General features: G+C 37.4%; 1 protein-coding gene across 1 annotated transcript; it reads right to left on the reverse strand.

Moving 5' to 3' along the window:
- Positions 1-8,552: 8,552 nt before the first annotated feature.
- LOC110895003 (cytochrome P450 CYP72A219) lies at positions 8,553-10,673 on the reverse strand. Its single transcript, XM_022142260.2, has 4 exons — positions 10,470-10,673; positions 10,129-10,373; positions 9,346-9,730; positions 8,553-9,073 (listed from the first exon to the last, which is right to left on the reverse strand). The coding sequence occupies exons 1-4, from the start codon at positions 10,668-10,670 to the stop codon at positions 8,648-8,650; spliced, it is 1,257 nt and encodes a 418-aa protein (XP_021997952.1). The 5' UTR covers positions 10,671-10,673; the 3' UTR covers positions 8,553-8,647.
- Positions 10,674-11,625: the final 952 nt, after the last annotated feature.

The raw sequence follows: 11,625 nt of genomic DNA on the forward strand, positions 1-11,625 counted from the left end.
GATGGTGCAGCTTTCAGCAGGTAAAATGATGCTTGTTTTGTTGATATCATATGCTTTTAGATGAAAACAATCTTTTGTTAGATGATTCTTCTTTTCACAGAACTCACAAAACAAGTTTTTGATTTTTTCTCTTTTCTTCCTTTTCTCAGATTCCTTTACAACAGAATTTTGAACCTCTGTTGGGATATCTTTGATAGGAATGACCTTTGCTTTTGGAGCTTTGACACCATCAGTGGTTGTGAAATCCATTGGTTTGAAATTTACAAGGATATCACACTCATCAGACCAAGTGGGTTTAAATTGGTATTTCTCATTTTCTTCAAAAGTTGAAGATCCCATAGATCTTTCCAGATTAATTTTGTTACCAAGTTTGTTAGTTATTTTAACTTCTTGGCCATTTTTGTTGGTTGGTTTGATTTCAGAAGAAACAGCTTGTATTGCAGCAGTGTTTACAAGATCATCATATTTTCTATGTCCTATACCAAACTTGACATTGATTTTAAGCTGTTTCTCAAGCATAACCTCATACCCTTTACAAGATTCTACCCATCTTTCACAGGTGATCTGTGTAGACTCTAACTCCTTTTTGCAAACTTGGTATGTTTCTACCATAGTTTGGAGTTGAGTTTTGGTTATGCTTTGTTCTTCTTTTAAGCTGCTGATTTCTTTATCCTTTTCAGCCAATTTGTTTCTAAGTTCTTTTAATGACTTTTCAAATTTGACCTCATCAGACAATATTTTATCCCTAAGATTTTCATTCACCTCTTTAATGTTAGAAAATGCAATAATACAATTGTCTGAACACAGTTTTTCAAGAACTTGAGGTGATACCTTAGCAGCAGCCATCATGGCACAATCACATTGATGATCTTCTTCTTCATCAGCTCTCTCTTCTTCCTCACCAGCTTTCTTCAAATCTTCTTTCTCTTTGCCATCTTTGGACCAAGGGTCGGTCAGTGGTTCAATCAAGGTTTCTAAGTTTTCTTCCAGCAGTAGTTCACCAGCAACTGCAGTAACCACTGCTTCAGCAACTTCATCCACTGTTTCAGCACTTAGCTGTTCTCCGTCAGTTTCAACCCCTTCTGATATTGATTCTAATGCCATCAAACAAAATTCATCATCAAAAGCATCATTAGAAGCATAAAGAGCAAAATTTTCATCACCAAGTTCATCAGGCATGCTGCTCCAATCAACAAAGCCTTGTGTGAAAAAGCTTTGCTGATCTGGTTATGTCACTGTTGGAGCAGCTTGTTGAGGTGCAACAGGTTGCACTTGTGCCTGAGGAACAGGGGTTTGAACATACTGAATTTGTGGAACAGTGGTTTGAACATAATGCACAGGCACAGGGGTTGCAGCATAATGAGCAGTGTTAATATGTGCTGCAGGGGCATATTGGGTATAGTGCAAAGTGTTTTGTTGTTGTGGTCTAGGGTTTGTGCCAGGGTGAGTGACTATGGGACCAGTGGTTTGACTCCTACATTCCCTAGCAAAGTGACCTAGCCTATTACACTTGTAACACTTGATTTTTGACTTATCTAACCCCACCCTTAAATTCCCATGAAGCCCTGGGAATTTTCTCCCTGTTCTTTTGTAGAATTTGCTTGTTCTAACACTAAGCAAAGCCAATTGATGCAAGATGTCCATCTCTTCTAAGTCAGTGGGATCAAAATGTTGCAAATCATTCAGCTCAAAGCACAGATTATCTGACATCTGGTTTTCAGTAGTTGTAATGAAAGCATAATTTGCAGAGTGAGAATCAGAGTTGTTAAAATTACCCCCAACAGTTATATCAATAAAGTGATCATAACTCTAATCCTTTACTGCTGCTACCAGATTCTTCCTGACCAAACAGAGCTGTGCTGCCAAATGAATAGTCATCAGCAACTTTACCAGACTCTTGCAACTTCCTTTTCTGGTTTAACACCCTTTCATAGGTCAGGAGTCTACCATGGAGTTGGGTCAGGGTCAGATCTTTGAATTTAGATGAATTTCTGGTGACAAAAGCAATTGTGTCCCATTTTTCTGGAAGTGATCTAAGGAACCTGCTATTTTGGGTTGCATTTGGAAATGTAACCTTAACAAGCCTTAGTTCACTGATGAGACAACTGAAACGTTCAAATTGTTGGGTTAGTGATTCCCCTTTGATGTGACAAAATGTTTCATACTGCTGATTCAGAATTTCCCTGTTGTTTTCAATGACCTCTTCCGTTCCCCCGAATTATTCCTTCAATGCATCCCACAATTCTTTGGCACTGTTACAATGTAACAGCCCAGCTTAGATTTCGTTGGGTAGTGCAGAGGCTATGATGCTAAACTCTTTGGCATCAAGTTCGAACTTCTGAAAATCCAATTCAGTGTAATTTTCAGTTGGTTTAGGAACGAACTTTTTCGTGTCCTCTGTGCTTGGCACCATAGGAACATGAGGACCGAAAACGACAGACCTCCAACATCCAGTGTTTTGTTGAGCGAGGATGTGACTCATCCTTCGCTCCCAGATGTTGTACTCATTTCTTTTAAGCATAGGTGGTTTAAACAAAGAGCCAATGTTACTTTTATCATCTTGTGATTGCGACATCTTTCTGATTGTTTTACAGGCACTGATTAATCAACTTTGTCGGTGATTAAACCTTGCTCTGTTTTTCAACAAACCGAACAAACGATCAGTATCAACAATTTTGAGCTGAACTATTTACGTCAAAATGATTGTTAAATCAAATTTGACTATTCAATCTCTGATACCAATTGTTAGGATCTGAGTTTGGATTGATTGTGATTTGTGTTTGAATTTAGATGAACAAATGAAAGAGTAGTGCAGCGGAATTTAAATGGAAGCAAACTTTTCACAATCAAACAGAAGAAATGCTTTCAATCATACATTTTCACCACTGAATCAAATGATTAAATTTAATTTTAAACTCCGATTACAATGTATGTATGATATGCAAACTCCCCCTCAGCACGAGCTCAGTGTTTGTTCGTGCAGAAAGAAGATGGTGAAAAAGCTAACAGAACAGTACAGAGTACTATTCTATTTATAGGCACTTGCAAACCACTGAGCATCTAAGCTGACGTCACCATGAAAGTGACATCTAACCTCCTAACAAACTCTAACCTCTGATCTATACAAACACTGCTATGCTAACTACTGATATTACATTTATAAAGCAAATATAAACTGCTGCTGCATCCTTCCACTGCTGTGAACCCAGCAGTACTTGTCATGATCAGCAGTGCTTGAACCAAGGCAGTAGATTGAGCAGCAGAGCTTTAGTTCTTCAATCAATCCTTAACTTGATCAGCAGTTGTAGGTCAGCAGTTTGCATGATCAGCAGATAGGAGGTCAGCAGATGTTGAAACCACTTTCAAGGGGAGAGACTTGCAATCAAACATCTGTTTATTCTGGATCCACTGTCCTGATCCAGTTTTGGCTTTCATTATCTGTTCCTTTGGTAGGGTTCAATCCCAACAGTATTTCCATACGAGGCGCTCTCCCACCAGTCTCATTCGTTCACTACTCTCTAAAATTTCCTCACCAAAAGTCCTAAGTTCTTGTACATTGTCTGCACTCATTGGGGGTGCAGGTTCTAGGACTGGGTTCGGAATCTGGGGTGCGGGTTCCTGGTATGGAGATGTAGGGGCCTGAAATGGATAAGGACTATATAAGATCTCCCTAATGTACACATCGTTATCGAAATAGGGATCTAGAGGATCTAACCCTGGGTAGGCTCCTAGATTGGGCATGGGCATGTCTTCATGTATCGAGTAGCGTTGCACATAGTTCCTGTTATCGTCCCACCACGGGTCGTAATTTGGGTCTAAGGGATTTGGTACGGGTACCCTAGGTATTTCTTCTGGATTGAAATCATGCATTTCTACTTGGTTTTCAGGGTTTTCTATCTCCATGGGTTGGTCAGGAATTGGTGGTTGTGGTTGGGGTGCTAGCATTTGCTCCAGGTTTGGGTCAGCTGCAGTGGTTGCTAAAATATGGATATTGGCTATACCCCTATTAAGCATATCCTGGGCATATGCATCAGTTTCTTTTTTAGTTGCGGCTAGTGCTCTCTTCTCTTGTAACTTTTTCATACGCTTCCTAATCTCGTGTGCTCCCCTACTGAACTATCCCCTCTTTTTCTGAGGAAATGGCTCTTCAGATTGAGCCTTAAATACGAATATTCCTTCTTCTGTATCAGCAGAGTACCTCGAGAGGGCAGGCTAAGAAGAGGCACCTTCGCTCCTAGGCGAACCAGACAATTGACGATACGCGTCAGATGGTACTTGGTCGCTCATACTGTAAACTAACAGATAGTCAGAGAACACATAACAAGAAAATACAATTATGCACGTATTCCCGTTATTTATTTCCTAACACTTTGAATTTTGGTGTCAGCAGAACACTTCTGTGGCTGAATAAGTGGCTTAGCTCTGATACCACCTTCTGTCACGGCCCCTGACCCTATCCTGGGAGCGGGAGCCGCAAACCAGTCAGATGGTATCGGCGTTTATTAATTTAGCAGCGGAAATTACATCAGGACCGTAGTTAGGAAATATTTTATCAGAGTAAAACACCATATTTTATATAATTAAACATATTAGGATAAAACCCAAGTTTTCATTACAAACTGGTTCATAATAAATCCCATTTTATTATAATAAACTCCTTCTTTTATTTAGGTAACTTTTATAGCCACTTTTCCAAGCCTTCAGTGCTGTCCAGCTGGCTTCTAATTGGCTTTCACATTGTGTTACCTGAAACGCGTTTAAAAATATTTTGTCAGTGGGAAATACTGGTAAGTGAATTCCAGTTTAATCAAGGAAAATTTTATTAATTTAAATAGTATTGAGAGCGATTACAATGTTTACATCTACCCAATTACTCATTCAGTACTGTCAATCCTGACTGGTGGGTCATATTACACATTGGCTAACTCTTCGTCCAATAGTAACGTTACTCACATTTTGTATACAAAACCCCAACATACCGGCAGTAATCGTAGAATTACAAAGACTCAATCACTGCTAAATTGCATTGTAAAACATTTAAGGTTTTGTAAAAACTGTTTACAAAAAGGAGATTGCTCACATTGATGTCTTAGGTTTTTCAGTAAGGATTTCCTGGGAATAATCTATAAATTACACAAATGCACGCGTGTTAGTATAATAACCCATTTTAACATTAGTAATACCCTCCCCGACACGGCATTCCAACAACTACGTCGGGCAGAACCACGACAGCCGTTACGGAACCCTAGATCAATCGGGCAGAGTATCTAATACGCATCCAGGGGTTATAATACTTACAACGGAGCAGAACCTCGTTATTTAGGGGGTATTATACCCGAGTATAATGCCTACACTTTAGAAATTGAGATTGGGAAAAGAAAACTGAACGAATTCGACTGAAGGCCCAATGCCTCCTTATATAGTGGCTGATCTTAGGTTTTTCACGGCCCGCGTAAATGTAGGCGAAGGCCTACGCGGCCCGCGTCAACGCTGTTCAACAGCGTAGCTTGTCCGGATCATCGCCTAGACCTGCCACGATGATGACACGTGTCGGCCTGGGGTGCTGCCGCGTTCTTGATCTCTCGCGGCCAGCGTAAGCTTAAGGGGTGGCTTACGCGGCCCGCCTAAACCCCTAAAATTCAATTTTTTATTATTTTTATTAATATTTAAGGTATTCGGGGCTCGTTTTCACGTATGGGGTGTTTTTAGGGACATTTTGGAATATTTTAAATATTTTTAGGGTGTCGGAAAAATATTACGAGGGTGTCGGTTTAGAGTTGTTATATTTTTCGACTAAGAATAAAAAAGTTTAATAAAGAGCCAAAAAGTCATAAAGATTGGGAAACGCCATAATGCATTAAAACGCCATAATGAAGTAAAACGCCAAAAACTCCCAACCTATAATAAAAGTAATTTGGAGAAGTATTATTAAGAGCTAAAAATGGAAAAAAAACGCCAAAAACTACTTAAAGCCATTAAAAAACGCCAAAGTTGGAAGATTGAATGTCTATAACCATAAAAGCTCATAAAAGCTGAACAAAACAGTAAAAAATACACACAGTAACCGAAAAGACGGCTACTTTATTAATATCATTTTTATTATAAATAAAAATCCCGCCTAAACTACGCGTCAAAAACATCCTATAAGAGAGACGTCTCTGCACAATCAACTGATCACACCACCAAAACTAAACGCCATCTTTCCAAGAAACCATTCACTTTAAAACGCCAAGAAAGATACTTAAAAAAGCCACAAATGCGGAACCTCATTTCTTCTATATTGAGTATTGTTCTGAATGAAGTTTCACTGAATGGATTCTACTTTGAGGTGGGTATATCTATAAGCTTTTGCTGAATGAGATGGACAAATATTCAGGAAAAAACGAAGTAAAAGACACTTTTACCCCTTAATGAAGACGGACGTTATGTAGGAAAATAAGGATCTACATAAGGTATTCAAAACAGGTTCAAAACGCCAAAAAGGTTAAATTAGAAGAGGTTGATGACAGTGAAGATTTAGAAGAGAAATTAGATTATAATTTTTATTTTATTTTTCAATTTCTATTGTTTGTTATCTAATTCTCTGATTTTATTATCTAATTCTCTACTTACAAAAAAAAATTTAATATAAAACGCCAAAAACACCAAAACGCCTAATAGTGTGAAAACTGAGAGAATGGATGCTAGCAAAGCACAATGTTGCTATAAAACGCCAAACAAGGTATTACTGAAAAATCAACACTAATTCACAGATGAAATTGAACGAAAAGTAATTGCTAAACAGTAAAATGAAAAGACGGTAACATTATTGCCAAACATTTATTATATTAAAATCACTACATGGAAAACTGAACTTATTTATCTTTTCAAAACGCCATAATTGTATGTCACATTATAGACCTGTATCCTACTTGATATAATAAACATCAAGAAAATTACTGATGTTTTTACATCATATACATGCATCCTGATTTAAAAAACAATAAAAATGCCAAAACATACTTAAAAAGCCAAAATGTTTACTATGATCCTGATCTAAAAACACTAAAAGCCGCGTATTTATTAAACGCCAAAAAACATGGAAATGGGATGTGACACGCGTTTAAAAAAATATGAAAGGACAAAAAAGCCCCTCCGCCCTTCTCTATGCCGCGTGACACGTGTTGGGCCAGGATGCGTTCTCACCGTTCTCACTCTTTTGAGCGTTTTCTCCTGATCTCGTTTCTATATATATATAGGGTAAGGTTCATGCGAGAACCACCTTTATTGCGAGAACCGCGAGAACCAATGTGAACACAACCTAAAATAGCTAAAAAAACTAAAAAAACCTAACCCCCCCCCCCCCCAAAAAAAAAAAAAAAACCTAAACCCCCCCCCCCCCAGCTAAAATGCTAAAGACTAAACCCGCAAAAAACCTAAAAAAACCTAAAAAAAATCTAAAAAAAAATTTTTTAATATTTTTTATGTTAAAATCGCTACTTTTAGTAGCCAAAAAAATTTTTTTTTTAAAAAACAAAATTTAAAAACATTTTTTTTGCTACTAAAAGTAGCGATTTTTTTTATAAAAAATATTAAAAAAAAAATTTTTGTGTGTGCTTTTTAGCTATTTTTAGACATTTTTGGTTGTGTTCACATTGGTTCTCGCAGTTCTCGCAATAAATGGTGGTTCCTAACGGACCTTTGTCCTATATATATATTTGGAGTTTGATAGTGGTTTTTCAATTTTTGGATGGTAAAAATGAGTAAGAAATGAAATGTTTATATAGGAAAAAATTAAAAGTTTTTTTTTTCAAATAGCCGTTGGCCAATGGCTAGCCAAACGGTCATCAAATGCTAGCAAATCATGGCCCGTCATGTCACCCAGCCCCCTACCCCACACCAGACACAATCCCCACGCCAAAGGGGCGAAGCCATGCCCAACGTTTAGCCGATGTGGTGTAGCCAGCGTTAAACCCAACTCACCGCCCCATCCCCAGTGGCGAAGCTTGAGATTTCCGACCGAGGGGGTGGGAGAGGGGCGGAAGTCACCGAACCTAAAAATTTCTATAAAATCGGGGGGTTCGGAAACATATATACCCAAAATTTTCTATACAAAACTACACTCTCTTCAGCACTGAGCGAAAAGTTCGAGGATCGACCGGCCCCTCCCACCCCTTAAAAGCTTCGCCCATGCCCATACACCATAATCTTAACCCAAAGCATAAGTGGCCCGATAATTAAAACCTTACTAGGGTCAACCATGGACACAACCACAAGTGTAGGTGCTATGATGCCATGATCTCGAGAAGCCTCAATAAATTATAATAAAAAGTATAAAATAGCATGCATGCAACGTTTTTCTAGGAAAATAATATCTCCAAGCTAAAAACTATTTACTATATCGATCATGTCCATGATAAAGTTTTGAAACTTTTGGGATCGAAGATGTAATCTTTGTTAGTTAAGGAGTCACTTGATGACCGCTTAATTTAGTCTGAATAAAACCTTAGTTACAGTTTATTACGGGGAATAGAAATATAATTTGAACTTAGCCAAAAATTAAAATATCTCGGTTATAACATTAAACATAACTTTTATTAAAGGCGACAACTTATTACACTCGCATAAACAAAGCAAAGTAGTAACATATGCATTTCATTTACATCAATTAAAGTTTATGTAGTATCAAATGAGCTCCATGCTGAGCTTCAAGAGTGACGTAGACGTGCGGGGCATGCGTATACGATGGTGATAGTTCCAAGCGATAGCGTTTTAGAATCATTGCGAGTACCAGTTTTGCTTCCATTAAAGTAGAATTTTGCGCGATACATATACGTGGACCCACACCAAAAGGAACGTATGATGCCTGACCCTTAGTTACCTTCGACACACCATCAGAAAATCTCTCGGGCTTGAACTCCTTCACATCGTCACCCCATACGTCACGGTCATGGTGCAAAAGCATAATATGCAAATGTAACATAGATCCAGCAGGTAATGTTATGTCCCCTAATTTGGTTTCCTGATGTATCATGCGTTGCGTCATTGGCGCTGGTGGGTAAAGTCTAAGTACCTCATTTATAAACATGCCAAGCTGCAACACATAACGAATAAAATACTATAAGGAACGAAATTGACAAATGATGAAAAGGTAGACAACATCAAAGGACGGTGTCAGAATCAGAACTTTTTATCTATTGGCTACATCTAAAGCGTCAATTTCATGCTTTTTTACAAAAAAAAAAAAAAAAAAAAAAAAAAAAACCGTCATATATTTTTATAAAAAGTCCAAAAATTTGTCATGGTGGGGGTGAGCGGACCATCCTGCCCATGGTTCTACTTCTTACAAATGATGAAAATACTTACGATTTTTAAACGATTCAGCGCATCTTTGTCTGGTATGTTATCCCCAATGAATTGTGAAACTTCATCTCTAGCCTTGTCTTGCCAATCTGTGTGTTGAGCCAACAGCACCATACTCCAAACAAGAAAATTCAGTGTGGTCTCATGTCCTCCAACATAGAGAAACTTACACTCTTCGATAATTTCATCGATAGTTAAACCAGAGTTGTTATTCCCTTGTTCTTTTATTGCTTTAAAATTTGAATCCAGTAGTATGCCCAACAAGTCATCCTTCATACCTTCCCCTCGTTCCATCGCGATTATTCGATTGTCTATGTGACTCCTTATTAATGTCTTCAGTTCACGGTCAATTTCCCTCATCCTGTTATTTCTTTTTGTTGGTAACCAACTGCAAGCAGAAATGGAATTTTTGTGGTCATATTTATATCATTAAGACAACACAACATAAAGTATTAATCTTTTTATCTCCATTTATGAGAAGAAAACAGTATTAGAGATAAACTTGAAAATAAGGTTTTCATTAAATTTGAAAATCCAGTAAATATGATTATCTTTTTGTATATAGGAAGATGTATTTGATTAGGTTTCCTTGTATTTTAGATGACAATTTTATCCGTTTTCAAGTTTATCTCTATCGGAAGTTAAACTAAATATTAATTAGGTACAATATTGTAAAATAGGTTTATGTATATAGGAAGATGTATTTGATTAGGTTTATTGATCTTGATCTTCAATTGCATCTCTATATTACCAACAATCTATAATAAGAAGTTATGTTATACTCACCTTGTTCCAGGAATGTAGATTGATTGCCTAGTCTTGACAAGCAAGTCTACCTGTTCTATTAGTAGTTCAAATATTCTTTGGCCTTCCTCGAAGCTGCTACCGAATGCAGTACGCGAAATTACATCACACGTGAGTCTTTTAAAATAAGGCACAATATTCAGCTCACAAGAGCTTTGGGTCTTTAACATATCTTCCCATTTGTTAATCATCTCAGCAGTACACGTATAAAATGCAGGCACCATATGCTAAAAGGAAAAATATTATTATTTGATAATTTATTTAACTTTTTTTTTTTTTTTTTGCTGTTATGGATATCCACAATTAAGACAATAAGAACAAACCTTTAGCTTCTCAACATGGAAAGCAGGATTCATGATTTTCCTGTGTTTGGTCCATTGATCAGCATCTTTGTTAACTAGACCTGTTTCTAGCAATTTTCTTAAAGGGTTTCCACCACTTGGCTTATGAAATTGATAGACATTACTCAAGATCTCCTTTACCAAAGCTGGTTCACTAAAATGCACAATTGGTGTGGGACCCATCCAGGTGAATAAGTTTTTTCCTATACAGAAAACAAATGATATCTTTTGGGTTAATAATAGAAGATATATATGTTCACAATTCTATATCAAAATCCACATCACTACAAAAGTAACAAAATAGTATAACAATCACTATATCGTATACCATAAGCAGTAACCGCTTTATGCTCGTATGGCAAGACTCGAGTGCTACTCTCTGGGCCATCTTTATCCTTCGTCGTGTTCGCCAAATTTATTTTTGTTCGTTTGTGTTCGTGAACCGTTCGCAAACACGCTCATTTCCTTAATGAACGAACACCAACATAAAATCTCGTTCGGTAACTGTTCATGAATCGTTCGTGAACACATTTATTTCCTTAACGAACAAACACAAACAAGGCCTTGTTCGTGTTCGTTCGATTCGTTTACAGCCCTAACCATGAGCGATTATTATTTCCTTAAAGGAACATACTATGTAAAGGCTTTTAAAAGTTATTGTGTCTGCTGTTTTCGTACGTAATGTTGATCGAGAAATTAGTCAGTCCAAAGGATGGTTCCACCATAAGTTTGCATAGTTGGTCCAAACATAAATGGGTAAATTAAAATAAAGGGTTAATGGATTTAAACACCCTCAATTATTCCCATTTGGCCGCTAGCACTCTCAACTTTGACTTTGGCTCCCATCACTCTCAACCTAACACTTGGGTTGCTGTGTCACCCCGTCGTTAAATAAACACTAACTGGGTTAGTTATTTTTGCTGATGTGGGCATTTTGTCCAACGTGTCATACTGACGTAGCCTGTTTTTATGATGTAACATGCTGATGTGTATTTTGTTTTATTTTCAAATGTGTATTATTATTTTTTTTAATCTGATCCAAAATAAAAAAAAATACATCATCTCCTTCTCCCAACATTTCCTTCTCCCTTTCTCACCACCGCCAACATAAACCCAGCCAACATCATCTCCTTCTCCC

Source organism: Helianthus annuus, chromosome 12 (genome assembly GCF_002127325.2).
Source record: "Helianthus annuus cultivar XRQ/B chromosome 12, HanXRQr2.0-SUNRISE, whole genome shotgun sequence".
Taxonomy (NCBI): domain Eukaryota; kingdom Viridiplantae; phylum Streptophyta; class Magnoliopsida; order Asterales; family Asteraceae; genus Helianthus; species Helianthus annuus.

Coding starts and splice junctions, on each gene's coding strand:
- LOC110895003 (XM_022142260.2), bottom strand. CDS start 10,670: ATGGGTCCCACACCAATTGTGCATTTTAGTGAACCAGCTTTGGTAAAG. Junction 9,731..10,128: donor ATCTACATTCCTGGAACAAG/GTGAGTATAACA, acceptor TTCTGCTTGCAG/TTGGTTACCAACAAAAAGAA. Junction 9,074..9,345: donor CGCTGAATCGTTTAAAAATC/GTAAGTATTTTC, acceptor TATGTGTTGCAG/CTTGGCATGTTTATAAATGA.